Consider the following 22,139-nt stretch of genomic DNA (forward strand, 5'->3'; position numbering starts at 1 on the left):
CAAGCAGATGCTGAAAACTAGTTACAAATTGATTGGTTACTAAATCTGTAACTCAGGGAAGTCAATGGTCCCATTGCAATGAAATATACATCATTGAATACGTGGAGGAGCCCTGCTTCAGTTGGAAAATGGGGCCGAGTGACCCCAGTTTTATACATTAGCTCAAATAATGATTTCCAATTATCTTCTCTACATCCTCAGTTCTCAACGACATAGAGGTTTGGGTACTTGCCTTGTTCTCAATCACCCACACCATAATCTGAAACATACCTACCATTTTCAACACCTAATAGATGTTTCAACACCTAAAACAACAATACAACAAGATAATTTGACACTGTCTGAAAAACATGCAGCAAGAACTGTCCAGATTAGTCGATTCAAATCACCCGAACACTGCTATATATAAATAATCCACAATACATACAAATCTGGACAGCTAATCTGTAACTCCAGGTAGATAATCCAGTTCCCAGCTACATTCAGAAGGTTACAACATACTAAGGTCACTATGGTGACTACATACACATGGATCTAATATATACATGTGATGAGCTTTTGTCCAACTACATTAATATGTATATCAATCACCCATTATCAGACCAGTATTCACTATGGTCGTACGAAGTACATTACAATTAAAATTAAAATCACACAATAGCTACGAAGAAGTGTGCGTTCATGTCGGATGTCTGCTCGTTGCTTTTGAATATCCAGTCGATCATTGTGGACTTCCAACTCCCTCTTCAAAATCTCTTCCTCTCTTCTTCGAAGCTCTTGCTCATTTCTTAACCTCAGAATTTCGATCTTCATACGTTCTATTTCAATTTCCTCACTGATATCTGCCCATTTGAAGTAGTTGCAATGTGGTAATCCCTGATAAAACCAAAAAATTAAGTATGTAAATCAAAGATATCAAACCACATGCTCTGTAAAAAAATACAAACTTTAGTTTATTTAACTTTCCACCTGTTTATTATACTTTGGACACCCAAAGAATGATCGTCCCGGATTTGTCATCGTAGTTGAAGTTCTAAGTGAAGCGGGTTGGCCACAAGCGCATATTGGGTTGTTCACCAAAGTACGGTTACCAAGAGAAGATGAAGAATTTGCTGTTGACATCCTATCAACTAAAATGAGCAATAATAAAAGAGCTGACTTGATTACTTGGGTCAGTTTATTTTCTTACCATTATAACTAGCTGCAGCTGGGAGCTGATTTGATGGAGAAAAGCATTCATGAGAGATCAACAAAAATTATCTACGTTCATGTAAGTGAGTATATATACAGTTATAAGTTGCAGCTTAATGGGCAGCAAAAATATGAGCAAAAAACATACTGAAAAAATCTCAATGTAGGAAGTGTGACAAATTATCACACTTCTCTGGTCTGGTCTTGTTAAGGTCGGGTAAAATCTGCGGTTTTTTTTTTTTTTTTTCGAAACCCGTTTCCAGCCCCTTTGTCAGTAAACATTACATCCCAGGCCATCTTACATTCCATAGCCATCCATAACATAAACAATAAAAAATAAACATGAATATAATGACTACATATATTATGATCCATAGAAAATAATACAGCCCTTTTAAACAAATTCATGAACTAAAAATAAACATGAATATACCATCCAGCCTTTCTCACAAATCCATTCATCTATCCACTACATTACATCCCATAGGCCATCCATAACATAAACAATAAACAATATAGAATGTGTAGACCATAAGCCTTAAGTCACTCATCATCAACATAAATAAAGCTTGATTGGGGATCAAATTCTGGAAAAAAAGGAAAAAAAGATTATTAAATTATATAAAAATAAACATTATGAAATATAAGCTGTACTGTTTATAACAATGGAAGACAAAAACAACAAAACTAAAAATGGGGTCATGATACTCGAACCTCTATCACAACAGAAACCTGTTATGTTTGATGTGGATTGACCAAAATCAAATCTTGTTATGCTATGAATTCAAATTGATAACCCAAATCTCATAATGATGATTACATTAATTGTATCTTATTAATTTGGTTTTGATACCAATTTAATTAATAAGTACAGAACAGAACATTAAGGTAAAGCAATTAATAGGAGTAATTAATTATTAAGAATTCCTGTAATGCATTTATTTTCTAATCCTAACTTATACCATTCAGATTCTAAAGATATAACTTATACCATTCCTGAAATGAATCATGCTATCATTTTCATTCTTAAAGACAAAATGGAGAAGTGGGTAGCTCGCTGTTCATGGCAGAAATAAGTACCCTAGGATATTTACTTAAACCCAATCCAATGCATCTGTCCTCCAAAAGAAGTATGAGTTGTAGAGTATGAAGTAAGCAGCAAGAACCCTTCAATTCAAGAAATCATTCACCCAAATCTTTGTGCAATTACATCCTATAAGAAAAAAAACCCCCCACATCCATTTAGGTCTCTAAATTTAATACTGCAAATTGGCCTTAAATTATTCCCTCTGCCAGGAATATTCCAGCCATTAACCAAAAGAATGTATAAAACAAAGCAATGGGGAAAAATTCAGCAACCCTCCAAAAAGGACGATACTTTCCAAAAACACTTCACATTAATCTTAACCAATAATGGCGAAAATTCAGCAACCATCCAAAAAGAAAAAACCCAACATCCTTTTTAACCAATTCTTATACTAATAATAATATCTCAGGGCATAATAGAAAGGCTGAAGAGGAAAATCGATAAAACTTGAGCTCCTCAGTTACAGATTTTCCATTTTTAGGAAACATTATCAAAGAAAACTAGAAAATGATTAAGATTTTCTTATCACCAGCGCAATTACAGCCCAACAAATCCGAATATAAAAATACACACAACAGAAGGTTATTTGCTAGCAAATGATATTATTAATTTCTGTGTAGGTCTGTATTGGGGTTATGAATCATGATGCACAGGTATGGCCTTGTGAATAAATTATGAGTTGATCTGAAGGGTTTTATGAAAAGGAACATACCTCCGTCTTGGAGAGTCGAGACCCACGCCGAAGTTGATCTTGGAGCTGTGGCCGAAGAGAGATAGTGAGAGTGAGAGAGAGAGAGACCCACGCCACCGTCTGTGAGAGAGAGAGAGAGAGAGAGCGAGAGAAATAGAGACCCACGGTGGTGAGAGAGAGGTCGAGAGAGTGAGAGAGAGAGGGGCTAGGTTGAAGACGGAGGGATTTGGGAGAATGGTGCGGAATGGATGAAGAAGAAGAAAAATCTAAACAAAATATATGAAAGGGAAGGGGAAGGGGAAGGGGAAGGAGAAGGGAGGAGAACGAGAAGGAGAAAGGGAAGGGTTCGGGAGGGGGAGAGGAAGGGGAAGGGAGGAGAGAAAGGGTAGGGTTCGGGAGGGGGAGAGGAAGGGGAAGGGAGGAGAGAAGGGGAACGCATATCTGCTTCTTTATTAAACGCATAGTTTTGATTTAATGAATTCAAAATTTTCGCTTACCGCTTATTTAAAAAGTCAAGACTGACTTTTGACTTGCCACGTCAGATTGGTGCGCGATGGTTGCGCGGGGATGGTTACTCACAGCATTTTTCTAAATATATTTCGTTTGGGAAAAGTCTTCTTGCAGGCCAAAAGCGGACCGAATCGCGCACCCACGCTGATGTGGACTAAATGAAACGGCACGTTTCGTCTGATAGAAATTGATGCAGAAGCTGGGTTTAAAATGAAGATAAAACGGTGCGTGGGAGATGATGCAGACGACATGATTCTTCAAGCACTTCCAGTACCTCGGCCTCCCCTTCTGCTGCTGTGCAGGGGCTAATTCAGGTCTACTAACTACTCCCACCAAATTATTTTTTCAAAATAACGTGTTATTGATAGGAAAAAACAAGAAGAAAGCAAAATCATCACAACCGTCACCAAAGATGAGAACTTTTTTTTTTTCTTTCCTAGTTTTGACTATAATCTTAAATCCCCAAAGAAAGAAAGACGAAGTTGAATAGAGAAGATAAGAGGAGGCGAGAGAATGTGGCCATGAATTTCACCTGAAAGTAAATTTCAACCAAGATTTTGAAAAAAAAAAAAAAAAAAAAAAAAACTTAAACAATCAGATAAATGGATTTGGGGGAGTTGGCCGGAATTGTGAAATTGGAAGAGGGAGTGATTTGTGGTATAGTCTGTAGGATAAGAGGCTGGACTCGCTAATGTGGAGACGAAGAGAATAGACGAAGATGAAGATGAAGACGTCAAACAGTGAAAATGGGTAGCAGAATGGAGACGAAGACGAAGACGTCAAATCTCTCTTTACAATTTTCATCTTTTACTTTTTCTGTTTGATTTTTTTTTAAATTAAAAAAAAAAAAACACCTCCACGTAATCTTCGTACGCTGTTTGGTACGCTAACTGCTTGTATCTAGCAGTTCTCGTTGGTTTGATATCATTTCATAATGCATAATGGAAAAGTCTGAATGCAAGCAGTTTGGGGACCACATTGGAGACCAGATAAAATAATCCGTTTAATGAAACAGTATATTTCAATCTAACAGAAGTGAATGTGTTGGGCAGAAAGGAAATTGAAATGAAAACACATCGTTCCATGTTTCTTCTCCATTCTAATTCATTTTCCTCCATTTTCGTTCCTTCTCTCTCTCCCTCACCCGTCGATTCATTCTCCATTTTAATGGTGAGATTCACTTCTCACCCGTCGATTCTCGTTCACTCCTCCATTAAAATTTATTTTTTTAGTCTTCTTTGTTATGGACGTTAACCCTAAGTCGATTTTTCCAAACAGCCAATTTTCTGGTTTCGAATCCTAATCCCTGTGCATTGTTGAAGTACCTGGAGATTCAGCTTCCATATTTAGAGAAAATTGAAAAGTGAGGCTCTCTCTGAGCAACAGAAGCAGACTCCAAAATTACAGATTTAGCAAGCTCTGATCCGGCATCAATGATGATTATAGACAAAATGGCGTTCGATACCCACATGCGAAGCAGAAGACCAAGAAGATTCATCATGCCACTTTTTCTCCTCAGAGAGGGGAGAGAGAATGCGTGCAAGAGTGTATTAAATTGTGTTGGGACTCTGACAAACTTCCTTTGTTGCTTGTGTCGAGTTGAATGTATGTAAAAATCTTGAGTTTTGTTACATACAAGCACAGTCGCACACTAATTTATGTACCAATACTGATTTATTCATACTTAAAATTTAAATTAATACTGTTTTCAATAAAATTTACTTTTTGATCAATCACATCATATTAGTGTACAGATTAGTGTATAATTATGCTTGTAATTATATTTTTTCAAAAATCTTTATTATCCGCTGGTAGAAGAAGACAAAGAAACTGCTTAAGGAAAACCAAGAAAGCAATTTTTTTTCCTTTTTTTTTTTTCTTGCCACGTCATCTTTCGTCCGCATTTTAGTCCGCCGTCTGCTTACATATAGCAGACCTCGTTGATAATTATCAACGAATTTCCAGAGAGACGGTGATGGCAGACCGTTTCTTCACAAACGAACTGCCGGATTTCGAAGAAGAGACAGCAGAGAACGAAGCAGCCTCTGAGAGAGCCCGCGACTCACTTTCAAAACTCTTACATCTTCCCTACAGATCACTCTCCGAGAGGCTCAAAACTTCAGCGCTAGACCTCAAAGAAGCGGTACCCACAACACTACCTGGAGGTTTCACTAAAACTGATCGTTTGGAATTTGTGGATTCCCACGATATTTTGGGATTTTAGGGATTCCCGCCAAGTGAAACCTTCCCCTTTTTCAGTTAAATATTCGCTTTGGGTTTGGGGACTCTGGAATGTCTCTTATGGAGTTCGAAAAAGGTTCTAATTTTTTTGGGTTTCAGGTGGTGAGGGAGACATGGGGACTGAGTGCAAAGCGTGTTCACGATTATACTCTCTACACCGGTGCTCTTGGGACGGCATACTTCGTTTTTAAAGCTTACCAAGTTACCAAGAATCAGAATGATCTCAAACTGTGCTCTGAGCTTGTCAAGGCTTGTGATTCAGCTTCTGTAGATTCTGGGTACTCTCAGCCTTTCAAAATGAGCAGTTTTTTATTTTTTATTGTATGCAAACCACGATTGTTTGAATTGATTGGGATTTTCGGGCTATGCACAACTATCAGCCTTGCTTTGTTTTTAGTTTACCCTGAATTCGGTTCGAAATGAGCAATTTTGATCAACAGAGGTTGTTGCTTGATACTATGTGATTCAAATGATATTGCTTGAAGCAGTTGGAATTGTGCACTCGCTCGTGTGCTAGCTTACGCAGAATTTTGGATGCATAGTACACGGAAAATTGGGGGGAAATCCGCGCCCAATGATTGGTTCAGTCGTTTCTTGTTCCATTTTAGTCAGTCTACAGCGATGCTTAGTTTTTAGTTCTTTAGTTGAAAAAAATATTATGAGTTTTTTCTTTCTTTGTTTTGTTTTGCTTTTAGTTTTTGTGACATGGGATAGCTCAAATTGGCTGCAACCTTGCACCTTCCGTGAGTGCAATTCTAGCTTACCATGTGGTTGAAAATGAGCTAATTAATTCAACTAGGGGTGTCGCGCAGATTGTAACATAGCTAATTTTCCTACGAAACGAACAAATCGGATGAACTAGGGTTTTTATGTTGTATACTAACTAGAAAAGATAAAAATAAAAGAAGGGTTGGGTTGTCATGTGAACCTTAGATTGATTACTATAGTGCGTTCAATATGCTTCCAATTCTAGCTTACCTGCCATTGCAAATGAATAATTTAACTTAATTAATTTTGTTATGTGTTGCATGGGATTGCAGGCGTGTGACGTTTATGTGTGGAAGGGCTGGCGTTTGTGCTCTTGGGGCTGTCATAGCGAAGCATGCTGATGACAAAAGGCTGCTTGATCACTACTTGACACAGTTTAAAGCGGTATTTAATCTCATATTTAATCTTTATTACTTTAATGATAATCCCCTTAGAAGTTAATATCTAATCATTTATATGAATTTGAGGTTCATTTTTCCCTTATGAGCAGATTAAACTGCCCAGTGATCTGCCAAATGAATTATTATATGGGAGAGCAGGATTCTTGTGGGCCTGTTCATTCTTAAACAAGCATATTGGTAAAGACACTATATCTGCTTCCCGAACAGTAAGATATTTTTTTTGTCCCTCTTCCATATCTTTTCAGCTCAACATTCTCAAATCAGAAGATAACAAAAACAAATGTCTACTAATTTGGATTTTCATTTATGAAGAGAACTGTGGTGAATGATATAATAAAGGCTGGTAGAAGACTCTCAAGCAAGGGAAAATGTCCATTGATGTATGAATGGCATGGGAAGAGGTACTGGGGTGCTGCCCATGGACTGGCAGGGATTATGCATGTTTTGATGGACATGGAACTGAAACCAGATGAGGTGGAGGATGTCAAGGGCACCCTACGTTATATGATGAAGAATCGTTTCCCTAGTGGCAATTATCCTTCAAGTGAAGGAAGGGAATCAGACCGTCTGGTGCACTGGTGCCATGGTGCTCCTGGAGTTGCTCTTACCCTTATGAAAGCAGCTGAGGTAATTCTTTTCTAGCTTACTATATTCACTGCTAACTAAATGGACAAAGTTTCTGGATTTAATAGCTTTATGTGCAAACCTTATGATAAGATCACTTGAAACTACCATCTTATTTGGTAATATAGTTGGGAACAGAAAATGATGAGCTTGTAGCTGGCAATAAACTTATCAGTTTTTTTTTTTTTTAAATGACGGGGGAACCACCCCACGGCAGAGCCCATAAGAATCACTATTCTAAAAAGTGAAAGGAAGTAATCTGCCCATATAGTAGACAAGGAACATCCAGACATGTGAATTGCGAGGATTGTCTTGTTAAAAATCTTTTAAATCATCAGGCTTTTGGAGCTGATGAGTTTCTGCAAGCAGCTGTGGATGCGGGAGAGGTGGTATGGCACAGGGGTCTACTTAAGCGAGTGGGAATTTGCCATGGCATCAGCGGGAACACTTACGTGTTTCTATCACTCTTCCGATTAACTGGTAATGTAAAGTACTTACACAGGGCAAAAGCATTTGCTTGCCTTCTGCTGGATAGGGCACAAAAACTTATATCGGAGGGGAAGATGCATGGAGGTGATCGTCCTTATTCCCTGTTTGAAGGTATGGGAGGAATGGCTTATCTTTTCTTGGACATGACTGAACCATCTGAAACCAGGTTCCCTGGATATGAGCTTTGAGGTGCTTTCTATTGAATAAATACGCCAAATATGTACGAGTCAGCTTCTGTGTACAAATCTGTGACGGAACCTGTAAATATCTAAAATGTTTGAACTTGTACATTTAACTTGTCTAAGCTTCTCTTGCACTGAGTAGACAATGAATCCAGAAAAATAATAAGCGGAAGATTTCTTCCCTTTGCATTATTATTATTTTCTCTGATTATATCATGACTTTGGCCCTGTGAGCACCGTCAGTTACTGCCTTACATTCCCTCGGGGAAAAACAAACATTGTTTTACATTCAGTTGGGACAGCATTTATGCTTAAAAAAGAGGTTGGTATACCTATCGAACATACAGCATTTCCCATAATGATATCTGTTAAAAGCTTCGGATTCTATGTTACTTTTCATGTGTTACTGTGGTCATCAAAATAATTACTGGTATGGTATCTAAAATTCCACATGCAGGGAGATGGGTAAAATTTTTATGAGGTAATTCTATTGCCACCGATATTTTTTTTAATCAATCGTTTGTATATACTTTTTTTTTTTATTATTATTAAATACACATACATATGTATGCTTTAAAAAAAAATACAAAATATACTGTCGGTACCTCTCTTAGGTGGATTTTCTCTGTTAAGACTATGATTTTCTTTTTTATTGGTTTCTCTCTTCAGGAAGAGATGGGTGGTTTTGTTCTGCTATTAGCCTCAGGTATGGAGGAAGAAACCCTGACGTTCCTCGCAAGATTTAGATGAGTCAGTCTTCCAAAATTAGGACATAAAGACTGAAAAATCACAGCTTCCGGGATGTTGGTGTGATCGCAACTAGAGTGATTTTTATGGTAATTGCAAGAAGTAATCTACTTCTACAAGATAAAATTGTTCACAACAACACATCCTTCGAGTCCAAACTCCACACTCAAGACTGGATACAGTCTCTCTGATATCATCCTTCCCCACAGCAAAGTTAAGTCGACAAGGACCTCAAGGTTCTTTATTAGGCCAAACCAACAAGTTTCTCACTGATTTCCCACACTTTCCGAGCCTTATCTGCATTGCTAGCTTCTTGAGATAACTGGTTCTCAAATGAAGCAGAATCCTTGTTCCAGCTCCAGTAAACACCAGACTTTGTTAAGCTCGGATCGCTCACAACCTACATTAGAGGCAACCGGTTAAAATCATGCCCGCCAGAATTCAAACATATGCAATGTGAAGAATCAGTGTTGTTTCTCTACCATCCTTACCTGAGCGAGTCTTTTCCCAGATTCTTCTTCAGAGACAAAGCCCTTGGTGATATATTTCTGGAATGGTGGGAAGAGGAGCCTGAACAAGGGAATGTGCTCCCTAAACAAGCCTGTTGTGGCAATGCAACCCGGGTAAAGGGAAGCAAATGTTATGCCTGTATCCTCGTGGTAGCGCCTGTGGAACTCTTGCATGGTGAGCATGTTGCAGACTTTGCTGTCCTTGTAGGCCTTGGCACCATCAAAGTCTCCACCATCAATCATGGCCGAAGTGTTTAGCCCAGTTAAGCCCCCTGCAAGTCCCCTCATATCCCCGAGGTTGGCCTTAGGAGGTACATTTCCAGCCAAGGTATTTGTGTTCCCTGATTTGTTCACAGTCAGCACATAAGTTTTAGTGACAAAATTGGGTTACAGATTCAGAATCAAAACACTATTAGAGAGACAAGCAGAATCTGAAACTCGAGTATTATTCCAAATGAATCGGTACCAGTAATTGAGCCCACAATGATGAGACGCTTTGATGGGTAGTCAGATTTGTTCAGGTCCTCAAGCAGTAACCGTGAGAGAAGGAAGTGACCAAGGTGGTTAGTGCCAACACTAAGCTCAAACCCTTCAGCAGTATATGTAGGCTCCTTAGCAGTTGGCAAATAAACGGCTGCATTGCAGACTAACACATCAAGTGGCCGGCCGGACCTCCGGAAGTTATCTACAAATTGACGGACACTGTCAAGTGAGGCAAGGTCTAAGTGCATTATGGTATAATTTTCCTTGGCAATGCCAGCTGATTTAGCAGCTCTTTCGGCCTTCAGAAAATCCCTACATGCCATAATTACGTGCCATTTTCCAGTTTCAGCCAGAGCCTTGGCCGTGGCCAGACCCAATCCAGAGGAGGCACCAGTAATCACAACACTGCCCTTTCTGAGAGTTTTCTTCCCCTCTGGTGTAGTCTTATTGACTGCTGGAGTTGTAGTCACTGTCTGAGCACGAACCGTCCCGACTCTTTGCTTAAATTCCCTCTGCAATTAGAAGTCACTTGCGTTATAGAACACACAGTAACCGATAAACCATTTCGTTCCATTCTCATAAACCAAGAAAACAACAAAAGCCCCTGCTTTGTGATAATGTATAAAATAAATAATAAAATTTACTTCTTTTTAAATTTTTAAGACAAGGGATGATTTTATACTTTAGATCATGAATCTACATTTTACTTTATTTAATTAAATATTTATATCAGCTTATACTTTTGAGACAGCCGGTGATTTCACAATTTAGACTGAAAAGTTTTAAACATCAGATTTTAGTGTTCTCCTCCTCAGATCATGGATTAGAGGAAATTGATCATGCCCCGTCAGCCAAAGCTTTCGACGAAAGTGCCACTTTATCATTTCTACTGGTGAATAGTTTGTGTATTCCTACAATATTTGCAGCATTATTTGGGAATTTGGCCACTTTCACATTTCCCAATACAAAAAACTCGTAGCATTATCATAGTAGAACATAAGTCATTGCTTAGCTATCTGAAAAACAGTGGATCATAAAAAAACTCTCTCTCTCTGCGAAGAAAGAAGTAATTGACGTTGTTGCAAACTACCTGACACCTTAATGCAGAAGAGCTGAAGTCAGCTTTGACAAGCTCTGAGAGTGAAACTCCAAATAGACTCGAATCCTTGGAGGATGCACTGCACTTGCCCTGCAAATGTGAAAACCTCCAAAATATCAAATCGATAAGTTGTTTTTGAGGGCATGTTTGGACTGAAAATTTAGGAAAAAATATGCTTCTAAAATAAAAAAACGTTCAATCCAAATCATGGCCCAAGTAACCAGTAGAAAAAGCTTCCTTTAAAGCATAGCAAAGTAATGACAAACCTCTTTTGGGATGGAGAAGGAAGAGGAAACCAGAAAGGAAGCCTGGAGAGCCATTGGCAGTTTCAACAGCTTTGAATTGGGTTTTCAAATCCTTTGTTACGAGTTCGGAGCAGAGCTTGGGATGACGAAAATGGAGCTGAGCATATGCATTCGGAAAGGAATTCAAGTAGTATTTATACGAGTCTTTGGCTAATGCGTGACAAAACAGTATAACATTTTTGGATATGGGAGGCAGAGAGGATAAGATAAATAGCAATACGTGAGTCTGCCACATCAATCTCAAGCAACCAATGAGGCTTCGCGTCTTGGATTTCCGTAGATATTTTTTATGCTTTTTCTTTACTTAACCGTATGATTGATGGGCATAGAAAGGGATATTTTGGTCCGCTCACCAAAGTACTCCACTCCCCCAAGGTATGGGGCTGAAACCTGAAAATGCTGTGGAGTGTGGGGGCACATATTTTGGACTGGAAGTGCAATTTGAGGCAGGCTTTGGTATTTTGTTCATCGGTTATGGCTTTAATGCCATTTAGTCCCCATAATGGTTTAAGTGGTAGTCATGGGGCTCAATGGCAACTTTTACAGGCCCGTAGCTTTGGTGGGGGAGATAAGAGCCCCAAGATTAAGCGACCTGAACATAATAATAAGAACGCTAATGATAATGGGCTCAGCCCAAAAGGCTTAATTCCATCTCATAATCATATCAGGTATCTAAAATATAGCAATTGTAGACTTGTAGTTATGGAATTTCCATGAGAAATAAGTATTTTTTGGGTTCTTGGCGCTTTTCAATCTAAGCTTCTTTTTACCCTTTATTCTTTTTAACTTATATCAGTGAGAAGTTCAAACTTTGAATAAAAATAACAAAAAACTTTATTTGAAATTCTTAGGCCTAGGTTGGATAGCAAAGTCCTCCAAACTCATTTAATCTCAATATTTAAATATTACATATAAAAACACTTTTCAATTTTAAATATTCAATTTTCTCATCTAATCATTATAACTTTTCCAAACTTCTAAATAAAATATAAAAAATAATTAAAATTTTTTAAATATTAAAATAAAAATTATATTAAAAAATTATATTCTAATAATATTTTAATTTTATAATATTTTTATTTAACTTTCTTTATCATTTTTCAAAAAAATTTAAAATATATTAATTCAAATTATTTTATAATTATTTATAAATTATTTCATTTTATCTCACTATCGAAACAAGCTCTTAAGATCTGTCGTTTGTTGAAATTACAGTCCATCCTAATGAAAACTCAACTCAAACGTGAGAGTGCTTGTAACTTATAGTTTGACCCGGCTGGGAGGCAGTAAAATACGCAAGTAGCTTTCATGACTCAGTTGCCTATTGTTTATAAATCTACTGCTTCTGCCCCATATTTCTTGGAGAGTTTTTCTATACATATAAATCGGTGAGTTAATACATTATTAATAGTGAAATTCATTATAATTTAAAAAAAACTAAAATACCAATCATTTTCTAATATAGCTTATGTGAACATTTTCCACATTCGTTGCGTGTTGCATGTGTAAAAAATCAGAGTTATAAAGGAGTGTATATATCGATTACTCATTTTAAAATAAATAAATAAACATGAAACCTATATAAAAAAAATTAAATTTTTAATAATAAACTCTATTTTTTTTTTTTTTTAAATTGAATATGCAACACTTGTACCATCTATAATTATATCTTATATAACTCAGCGACAAGCTTATCTGACCAGAACTCCATGAATCTCAAGCCTGGCCCGCCATAAGCAATCTTAGACACACACGAATTTGGATGTAGCAATGCCATTGAAAACGAACCGTAAAAGAATTTTCATTTTATATTTCAGTAAGCTTTTTCCATGCTTATAACTCTACAATTTCCGATTACAGAAATTCATCGGTTTCAAGATTCAAGGTGTATTCTTTTTTTTTTCCCTTTTTAACAAATCTATTCTTTTTTTTTTCAATGCTCGGTCGGACTGGCTCTTCATCTGCACTCCACATCCGGCTAGCACATGAACAAGAAATGGAACACCGCTAAATATTACAAATCTCACCCAATTCTCTGTACAAATTTTGCCATGTAAGGGGGAAAGTGTTAAGAGTACTGCCTTCAGTAGTAGAATCAACTTGTTTCCCCGGAGCTCGAGGTTGGGGTTTGGCCCCTTATATTCGAACTGGCAACCCAAAATTTTGAAAAGTTCTAATCTCCCCTCTAAGGCCAGCAGTTATAACCACCAATCCCCAGGCTGACCCGTTTTGATTTACCCCATTGAAGAAATCCACACTAACACGAGGGCTGCTTCGATTCCTGGTAGGTACAAGAAGTTTTTCCTCTGGCCATGTTGCTGAGATTCTATCAAAAAAGTAGCTATTGGTTGCACTAGAGATAGTTCCATGAAGTGGACTATTCGAGCAGCCAGATGCAGATTGAGAACTGCCGTTAATCTCCTCAACAGGTGTAGGCGGATGGTTGGCTGTGGAGACCTCATCAAGGTTGTTGTCAAGCTCATTTTGTTCCCTGAAGTAATTATCTTGTAGTCCCCAAGAGTCACCCAAGCCAGGCCAAGGGATGGCTGCAGACACATCTTGGCAGTGGAAATGTTCATAGGAGTGTGTTACAGTGACACCTTTGCTCCTATTCGGTCGGGAATCGGCTTCGTGTTTCCACACAAACACACAAGAATCCTCACTGGCGGAGACAACATATTTTCCATTTGAAGTGAGGGAAGCTGATATTTGACTGTTTTGGTTACGAAACCCTGTCACAGAAGGCACCAACTGATGCTGTGAAAATTGTTCAAGTCGGAATATGCATATGCCAGTCCAGTAAAATACAAAGGTTCGTGAGTAAGGTGCCCAAATGCATACATCATTATACATTTTGCATTTTGTTCACAACTTATGTTGCAGTTTGCAGAGCTTAGAGTTCTAATCTTCATGCAATTAGAATGGGAACTTAAATTATGGAAATCTGTTCAACGGCCGCCAATAACAGAGAATGAGCTTGAAGGACTCGGTTTCCAAGTATTTCTTGTCTAAAGATGTAATTTTAATTTAATAAGAAATCTAATGACCGTGGGATATAAAAAACCAGTGAGACAGACCTAATTTGGATGCATCATTGCTAAAACCATGTGATATCTGTACAACTGATAATAAAGCGCAATAACTTGCATCTGATTGTTACATCTCAAGCACGGGCTCAAGCACAAGAAGTCCTACTTTTAGGGGTGCAGGATGCACCGGCAGATGAGCTTGAATAAGAATGAATGTTTACCCACAGCCATCACAATCATATAAATTTGAACAAACCAAGCACAGAACTCCATCGTGGTATCATGGTATCAAGAAATTGTGTACTTCATACATAGATCACTCATTCTCTCTTTCTTGTTTCCAACTTATAAGCCAGCTTTACACACTCCTAGCATTTTCAAAGGTCAGCAACCGATTTCAAACTATTTGGTGAAAACTGTTAACTCATCAACTCCGTTCTTATAAAGAAAAGCACCTCCACAGGTAGTTTACTAAATATAGCAGTTAATAATTTCAAGTAACAATTATTTGAAATCTTAATTAATAATCGACTCCTCCAAAAGGAAGGGTATCTTTTGAACAGTTTACCCGCTTGCTCTACAGGTGAGCACCAAACTACTCCATTGGTGTTCATTGGATTCAGATGTGAGAAGATCGGGTTGGCAGAGATAGTAGGCAGATGATATTAGGGCGTGAGAAGGTGGATTTAGGGCCAGTCCAATGGATGAGAGAAATGGGTGGTGTGGGTGTGAGAAACTGTGGGTTTCTATAGAATGTATCACGCAGTTTGGATATGGTTAGACCGCCAACATCCAAACCAACTTTGACTTTTTCAAACCCCCAAACAGAAACGACCTATGATGGTCAAAAACCGACCAATGGATCTAGATACCACAACCTCTCCTTCCACTAATTCCTATAGGGAGAGGAAATATTAATTGAGCTAGAGCTCACTAGCTAATTTACTTTCAAGCTTGTCTCAATCTACTAGTAAACTGGCCTCATGCATATATGTTTCAAGTACTTCCAGTAAACACATCCTGCCTTTACAGCATCAAAGATGCAAAAAATCTAGTTGCACAGTTAACTATATTAGTTGGGAACTAATGAATATGAAATATTGATTGTCAAGATCAATGTAATAAGAAACTTCTGGACATAACCAGGATTTGGAAGAAGCTTTGGAACCCAGGGAAACATCTTTCACTTTGCGGATACTGTCCAGCATTCATAGTAAAGGGAAAACTGGTTCAAGTTGTGAACTGAAAGTACCAATACTTAAAGAGCCCTTTCACAGTGTTTATGGTTAAGGTTGCAAACTGGAAATTGTGAGCTGAACAATTAAGGACATATCTAAAAGTTAGGCAAAAAAAGGCTGATGGACAGTCACAACCATATGCTGTCAGAAGCTTCACCCATGGGCAAAATAATTAAAGCAAAGGCTGGAAAATAGTGAAGAAGTAAATAGGAGTTAGAGTGCTTTACATCATGTAAATGCTATGAATCACTCCTTCAACTGACAGTTCACATTGGATCTCAGGTCATCTATTGCACTTCCTAATTAGGGTTCTTTCTGCCTTCCCTCATGTTAGTTGAATGCTATTGGTCTTTCTGACTGTAAAACAAACCTTAAGAAACTTTCAAGGCAACAACTTATATTTGGATGCCTTCTGACAAAATGTAATGCCCCTATGAAAGGCCCAAACCACATGGCCTACACTCCAAAAGAACAGTCAATGATACAATTGGAGCCTCATTGAAATCTTATAAAGAGCAAGAACTTTTGCTTCCCAAGCCATGTGAGATTCCATACACCACCTACCCTTATCTATATCATATAGGGGATCACAATCTTCCCTCCTTAAATTTCCGACGTTCTCGTCAGGCCTGTCCTTCGTAGATGGCACGACTCAAGTCCCACATTCCTGGTTGGGATAGGCTCTAATACCATTTGTAATGCCCCAATGGAAGGTCCAAACCACATGGCCTATACTCCGAAAGGACTGGTCAATGATACAATTAGAGCTCAATTGGAACCTTATAAAGAGCAAGAACTTCTTATTCTCAAGTAATATGGGATCTCATACACCACCAACTCTTATCCTTATCATATAGGATATCACACAAAACAACATTTCTATTAGATGTAAATGCATTCCACAAAATAGTTCTAATTACTACTAGTGTTAGTGATGGGCATAGAGCACTACAATAAAATGGATTGAAAATATGTAAAATCATGTAGGTAGGATTCACTACAGACAATAATCTCCAAGAATTCCCGAGTAAAAAAAGATAGTACATATTGTAATTAAACAAACTATTCAAAACATTTGCAACAGGTTATGGTGGTCCACAGTGTGGTCTTCTAAATATTAAAATTTGACTTATTGTTGTCCAGGCTTAGCCCATGGTCCTTCCTCGAGATCAAATTTTTGCAATCTTTTATGAGTGACGAATAAAAAATCATTCCATTGAAAACTTCAGGGAATAAAGAATCATGTGAATCAATTTCTTGCATTACTGTCATATTAATCAACTTAAACAGGTTTTGGACAAATGGACTCATGACTCGAACAATTTGATGTAGCTGAAGGAAAAAATAAATAAATGAAGCAGCTTTTGATGTGTTTTGTTATTACCTTTAAACTTGTGAACCAGATCAACACCGTCAACAACCCTAATTCGTGAATCTGCAGACGTGATGAGAACTTCTGATGAACTTCCTGGAGCAAACTGTTCATTTGAACCGATCAGAAACTGAAAAGATCTCACAAACTTGCGGCTCAAAGTAAATTTTTTTTTTTGATAAGTAAATGATTGTATTAATAATAGGCATAGCCCATGTACACAAGATGGTATACAAGAGACAAACCTATTTAAGAAGGAGAAAAAGAAACAAGAAAATCATGCAGGTCTAGCAGCTCAAAGTAAATATAAAAATAAGCTTTGCTAGGGGCAAACTGAACAGAGCAAAGAGCAGAAGGGGAAAGAAATTGACATTCATGTTCTTCATAGCAGAATGTATAATTTCATAAGTACGTGATGGTAGGGCCACTGAATTACCTGGAAACCAGTGATTTTCTTGTGATTAGATTTTTTCTTCTTGTTCTGAAGATTGATTTGATCTTTCTGTTGCAACTTATTCTCTGAAAGTATGAGCAGATAGAGTTATTAAGTCATGTGCAATACACTTGACTAAACCAGGCAAGCCTGCATGCACACAACAATAACACAAACATTCCAAGTAGAGGGAGCTGTATAAACTCATACCAGATGTATTATACAAACGGCAATTCCCCTTGTATGAACCAACTAGTGCACCCTTCAGGAATCAACAAAGTTTGTTGAGCTAATTGAATGATGATATTTTTTACAAATTGAACTTTTGTCTTTTACGTAAAAATTAGGCATATTAGCCACAACCAACCTGACCATCTGGTGTATAGCAAGCAGCAGTAACCATCTCATGCACATCATTCCAATCAACAACCTGACGATCTGGAATGCTCCATATCCGAACCTTATTATCTAGGGATCCACTGATGAAGTATCTATCATCAACAGGATTAAACTGGATGCAAGTTACTGTGTCAAGGGAGATCCAAGAAATAGTGTAATTAGCGGTATACAAACTAGCTCACTGAAAAAAAGGGGGGAAAATATATTTCTGGTTATGAAAAGCCCACTTTTATAATAAATCAGGAAGTGATACCTCCAACTAAACTAAATGTCATTTACTTGAGTGTGAAATACTATATTTTCTTTATCAACCCAAAAGTAAAGCTAGCTTGTTTCATCCATATCAATGGCCTATATTCAACAACTACAAAAGAGAGGCCGAACAAAGAAAAAGAAAGACACCAGGCCACATTGACTTACCATAATCGCTGTGTGAAAAAATTTTCAAACAAGACTCGCTAGACAAATGCCACAGCCGCACCGTTTTGTCCATTGAAGATGAGAGCAAGTGCTGAAAAAAAGGCACATTTGTAAGTCTATATTTGGCTCAAAATTCTATAAAATGTTCAATTAGTTGACTTAGAGGTGCATATTCAAGTTCACAGTATCCAATACATATTTATTTCAGAAACGTCCACCAAGTCTTCTGAAAAAAAGCCAAATGCAAACTGCTTAACGTTGCATGAACAATAGCATCTATTACCTCCCCCCAATAAACATTTTTTTGGCCAAGTCCGCATAATAAACATTTAGTTACACTAAGTGGTTATGAGTAACCAGGACGTACACACTAGCTGCCTGGCCATACTCATGTCAACAGGACATTACCCGAGTTAGGGCAAAGGCTAGCAGACACTTCAAACTGGTGGTCATAAGAAAACAGAAAAATATAATGCTTGGAAGTCTAATTGCAACGACAGCCATTCCCAAGTCCATAATATCTGGCTAGCTAACCATCAAATCCGGTATTCAATGTAAACTAAAATAAAAACAGAGTGCTGAGTGAAACCTTCTTTTCGAACTTTTAAGCAAATACCCATAAACTACTCATAAAAAAAGAAAGACCCATTAAACCCAACAATTATATTATCCTATTTAATCCAATTACCCCCTCAGTTCCAATAAAATATGAATCCTCAAAGCAATCTTACGAGAGAAATAACTCCTGCAGTAACTTGTGCTTACAAAGTGAGAATATTGGACATGTTTTAATCATTTGTCTTGACACAGAAAGCAGCCATGTTGATGAAGTTTTCATGTTATAACTTTCATCAATCATAAACAGTTAATTAGTTCATAAGTTAATAGCACACATTAAGTGATCGTAAAACCTTTACCTGTTAACTAAAAGTATAGTTGCATTAGAAAAGCCCAACTTTCCAAGAGTTAAAATCAACCACATGACTTCCATGATTGATCACAATGACTATTTCTATAATTTTCTCCCCGGGATAGTAGTCTAAATTCACCGCTATAATTTTGTTATGCAAGACTTGGACGTGCTTATGTAAATAAAAGACTGAACACATCAAACAATGACATAGAGGAGCTTCACTGTTTGGTAATAAGAAAAAGAAAATAAACCATACCAATAGAAACATAAAAGTAGCAACTAACCTGTGACTTGGACCATGAAAGGTCAAGCACATCATCCAGATGTCCTCGGAATGAACAAATCGGTTTTTCTGAAAGCGAAAACACGGTCTCTGGCACCACAACATGATCCGAGCTCAATGATTTCCGGCTCATTGTTGACCTCCCCCTTCTCTTTTTTTCTGGATGATTGTCCATATTTGGCGATAACAAAGTTGGTTCCGGCGACCCATTGGCAACAAAGAACAAACTCATATTCCCATCATCCGGTTTATCCATCAACAGATCCCCCTTCCTCTCCGACTCCACAACCTGCCAAACATGAATAACGCAATCTTCACCGGCACTAGCGAGATACTTCCCATCCAAACTAAACTTAATGCTCCATATAGACCCATTATGTGCCTGTATCTCCTGGCTCTTGTAGAGTGCCGTGAGCTCTTTAAATGACCTCCCATACTGCCTAACCTTCACTCTCTCCGGCCCATGAAACGAAACATCCTGGCTATCATCTGTGGCAGAGCTCGACCTCCGCCCACCCTTCTCGGATGAAGTGTCCCTCTCATCACTGCTCCGCCTCTCTTTCTGACCCGTCACCGAGCTCGCCACGCTCTTTATGCTCTTAAGCCAACTCCCTTTCTTCTTCATCTTTGCGCCGCTCCCGTCAACCCCATTTGCATTCGAATCCGAGCTATCCTTATTTCCTTCCTCAACATTCTGCCGCCGCATCAATTCTTGAACAATCGGCGAATGCCCAACACTCATCTCAAACTCCTCCATAGTCAACTGCCGCCCAGTCCCTACTTCCTTGAGCTTGTTCCACGTCCCATCTTCCCTGATCTCGTTCACCACAAACTCCTTCCCATTATCAAGGTTCTTAATCAAACACACCTTTTCACTTTCCCTCCCAACCCCATTACAATCCAAACCCTCCACCTCAACTTCCCCACCACTACCCCCTGCATTGCTATCAAAATTAACATCCAAACCCACCGTATAATTGCCACGGATCTCATCCACCTTTTTGGAACTACTCTTCCCAATGGGCGGCTTATTCGGCGAAGCGGCGGCATTAGCAACAGGAGATCTCGATTCTCCATCACTATTACCGCTCCGCGCCTTAAGAAGAACAGCGTGGTTGCATTTATAACTATCATCATTATTATTTACAAGAGAACCCGAAAGAGAAGAAGAAGGAGTCGAAAGAACTGGAGGAGCACAAACTGAGGTTGATGTGGGCCTATTATTAAATTGACGATCACTCCCGTCTGATTTTGATCGAACCATGGTGGACGCACCGGAATGATTGGTCAATCGATCGGAAGATACCGATCGGCCAATGTCTCCACCGAATCCGAAATCTCGGGCGGGTTGAGCGCGGGACAGGGACGGGTCTTTGCTGAGACCCATTTGGCGGAGAAGACGGGAGCGGCGTTCAGAGACGGAGGAGGGCTCGGAGATCCAGACATCGTACTTGTTGGACGTGCCCATTGGGAATTTCGGTACCGACCCATGATTGGGCGAGGCCGAAACAGAAACGGTGTCGTTCTCCTCGTTATCGGAGTTGGAGTTAGAGCAAGAGCAGGAGGACGAGACGAGGCGGTCGAGAGATTCGTAGTAGCACTCGTTGTCGTCGACGCTGTCGTTATCGTTGTCCTTGTTGTTGTTTCCTTCGTCGTCGTCGTCGATTTTGCTCATCGTTTAATACTAATACACCTCGCGGGCATTTCCCATTTCAATGGAGAAATGCCCGGGGGATCAATTGGATCCGAATGCCCGACTCTGTCTCTATCTCCGTGAGCATGAGGCCCCCTTTCTGTCAGCGCGTAAAACGGCGGTGTGCGTGTTCGATCTGGGGGAGTTTTGAGGAATTCGGAGAGGATCGGACAAGCGGAGATACGGGTTTTGGGGTTGGAAGTTGGAACTCAGATCCAATGAGAGATAGAGGGGTTAGAGGAACGAAGTCCAATGCTGTGGGGAGTTGGGGTTTGGGCAATGTTTTTGTGTGCGTACAGACAGAGAGACACAGAGAGAGACAGAGAGAGGGTCTATTTCCTCTTTTTCTAATGGGAAAACGTGGGAAAGTGGGAAGGAAATGGAAAATGCAGATCAAAATGGATCAGAATTTTGTAGATAGAAATTAAATTAAAAATAAAAAATAAAAAATCGATTGGGTTGATGGGTTTGATCATGATGATGTTGGTGTTGGGGTGAGTTTATTGGTAGCCACAACTCTCTTTTGAATTTAATGTTGGGATGTTGCTATAGCCATGGGTAACAGCTTGATTGATTTAGGATTATAACTTTTGGCTTTTACTCTTTCTGCAACAACATGCTCTTTCTTTATGCTCCTGGTTTTTCCAATCTACCCTATGGCCTAATACTTTCACCATATACAAATGTGGTGTGGTTCATATGATCTTTCATTTCAGCCTCTTTTTTGTTCCCTCTTTTTAAAGTTAAGGGCGTAGATTCATATAGCCATTACTTTCAAAACATTTGTCAATGCTAAAATGATATTTTGGGTGCTACTTTTGTCTTCATCCTTATAATTTAATCGTGATTTAAATGAGTTGTGACTTCTCTCTCGGTTAATTAGAGTTTTGTTATGAATACTAACCCTCTACAGTGCAAAACACACCGAGACGTTGATTATTTTATTCTAGTATTACCGTAAATTAATTAGACATGACAATCATGTTAGGTGGCCCGACCCCCTAACAAATGGCAAGATTTCGCCACCAAAAC

The 22,139-nt window shown here is 38.6% G+C and overlaps 4 protein-coding genes across 12 annotated transcripts; 1 reads left to right on the forward strand and 3 right to left on the reverse strand.

Annotated features, from left to right (window-relative positions):
• Window positions 1-379: 379 nt before the first annotated feature.
• On the reverse strand, window positions 380-3,538 carry LOC122280804. Of its 9 annotated transcripts, none has more exons than XR_006230037.1 (4): window positions 2,991-3,538; window positions 1,190-1,260; window positions 970-1,112; window positions 380-876 (listed from the first exon to the last, which is right to left on the reverse strand). XR_006230037.1 is itself a non-coding variant. In XM_043091837.1 (4 exons), the coding sequence occupies exons 1-4, from the start codon at window positions 3,429-3,431 to the stop codon at window positions 613-615; spliced, it is 873 nt and encodes a 290-aa protein (XP_042947771.1). In that variant the 5' UTR covers window positions 3,432-3,534; the 3' UTR covers window positions 380-612. The 9 variants fall into 9 exon arrangements, 1 of the variants encoding a protein (XP_042947771.1); XM_043091837.1 differs by having other exon boundaries at window positions 1,190-1,214; window positions 2,991-3,534; XR_006230034.1 differs by having other exon boundaries at window positions 970-1,260.
• Window positions 3,539-5,413: 1,875 nt separating this feature from the next.
• On the forward strand, window positions 5,414-8,379 carry LOC122282714 (lanC-like protein GCR2). Its single transcript, XM_043094708.1, has 6 exons — window positions 5,414-5,622; window positions 5,820-5,998; window positions 6,761-6,872; window positions 6,979-7,095; window positions 7,202-7,516; window positions 7,852-8,379. Exons 1-6 carry the CDS (start codon window positions 5,455-5,457, stop codon window positions 8,188-8,190), a joined length of 1,230 nt encoding a protein of 409 aa, XP_042950642.1. The 5' UTR covers window positions 5,414-5,454; the 3' UTR covers window positions 8,191-8,379.
• A 615-nt stretch (window positions 8,380-8,994) lies between these two features.
• On the reverse strand, window positions 8,995-11,466 carry LOC122282715 (protochlorophyllide reductase, chloroplastic). Its single transcript, XM_043094709.1, has 5 exons — window positions 11,289-11,466; window positions 11,014-11,112; window positions 9,907-10,435; window positions 9,423-9,781; window positions 8,995-9,331 (listed from the first exon to the last, which is right to left on the reverse strand). Exons 1-5 carry the CDS (start codon window positions 11,340-11,342, stop codon window positions 9,176-9,178), a joined length of 1,197 nt encoding a protein of 398 aa, XP_042950643.1. The 5' UTR covers window positions 11,343-11,466; the 3' UTR covers window positions 8,995-9,175.
• A 1,651-nt stretch (window positions 11,467-13,117) lies between these two features.
• On the reverse strand, window positions 13,118-21,748 carry LOC122282713 (WD repeat-containing protein 44-like). Its single transcript, XM_043094707.1, has 7 exons — window positions 19,416-21,748; window positions 18,219-18,309; window positions 17,767-17,924; window positions 17,610-17,661; window positions 17,403-17,485; window positions 16,979-17,072; window positions 13,118-14,059 (listed from the first exon to the last, which is right to left on the reverse strand). Exons 1-7 carry the CDS (start codon window positions 21,087-21,089, stop codon window positions 13,464-13,466), a joined length of 2,748 nt encoding a protein of 915 aa, XP_042950641.1. The 5' UTR covers window positions 21,090-21,748; the 3' UTR covers window positions 13,118-13,463.
• Between the last annotated feature and the right edge of the window lie 391 nt (window positions 21,749-22,139).

This window comes from Carya illinoinensis, chromosome 11 (genome assembly GCF_018687715.1).
Source record: "Carya illinoinensis cultivar Pawnee chromosome 11, C.illinoinensisPawnee_v1, whole genome shotgun sequence".
NCBI classification, from domain to species: Eukaryota; Viridiplantae; Streptophyta; class Magnoliopsida; order Fagales; family Juglandaceae; genus Carya; species Carya illinoinensis.

Excerpts from the sequence above, each read along its gene's own strand:
- LOC122282713 (XM_043094707.1), bottom strand. The coding sequence starts at position 21,089 with ATGAGCAAAATCGACGACGACGACGAAGGAAACAACAACAAGGACAAC. Across the intron at positions 17,662-17,766 it reads GCTATACACCAGATGGTCAG|GGTGCACTAGTTGGTTCATA; the intron begins GTTGGTTGTGGC and ends TGATTCCTGAAG. Across the intron at positions 17,073-17,402 it reads AGAAAATCACTGGTTTCCAG|TTTGCTCCAGGAAGTTCATC; the intron begins GTAATTCAGTGG and ends TCAAATGAACAG.
- LOC122282714 (XM_043094708.1), top strand. The coding sequence starts at position 5,455 with ATGGCAGACCGTTTCTTCACAAACGAACTGCCGGATTTCGAAGAAGAG. Across the intron at positions 5,623-5,819 it reads CGCTAGACCTCAAAGAAGCG|GTGGTGAGGGAGACATGGGG; the intron begins GTACCCACAACA and ends TTTGGGTTTCAG. Across the intron at positions 6,873-6,978 it reads ACTTGACACAGTTTAAAGCG|ATTAAACTGCCCAGTGATCT; the intron begins GTATTTAATCTC and ends CCTTATGAGCAG.
- LOC122282715 (XM_043094709.1), bottom strand. The coding sequence starts at position 11,342 with ATGGCTCTCCAGGCTTCCTTTCTGGTTTCCTCTTCCTTCTCCATCCCA. Across the intron at positions 11,113-11,288 it reads CCTTCTCCATCCCAAAAGAG|GGCAAGTGCAGTGCATCCTC; the intron begins GTTTGTCATTAC and ends TCACATTTGCAG. Across the intron at positions 10,436-11,013 it reads CTTCTGCATTAAGGTGTCAG|AGGGAATTTAAGCAAAGAGT; the intron begins GTAGTTTGCAAC and ends TTCTAATTGCAG.
- LOC122280804 (XM_043091837.1), bottom strand. The coding sequence starts at position 3,431 with ATGCGTTTAATAAAGAAGCAGATATGCGTTCCCCTTCTCTCCTCCCTT. Across the intron at positions 1,215-2,990 it reads CTCGACTCTCCAAGACGGAG|CTCCCAGCTGCAGCTAGTTA; the intron begins GTATGTTCCTTT and ends CCATCAAATCAG. Across the intron at positions 1,113-1,189 it reads AGCTGCAGCTAGTTATAATG|CAAATTCTTCATCTTCTCTT; the intron begins GTAAGAAAATAA and ends GGATGTCAACAG.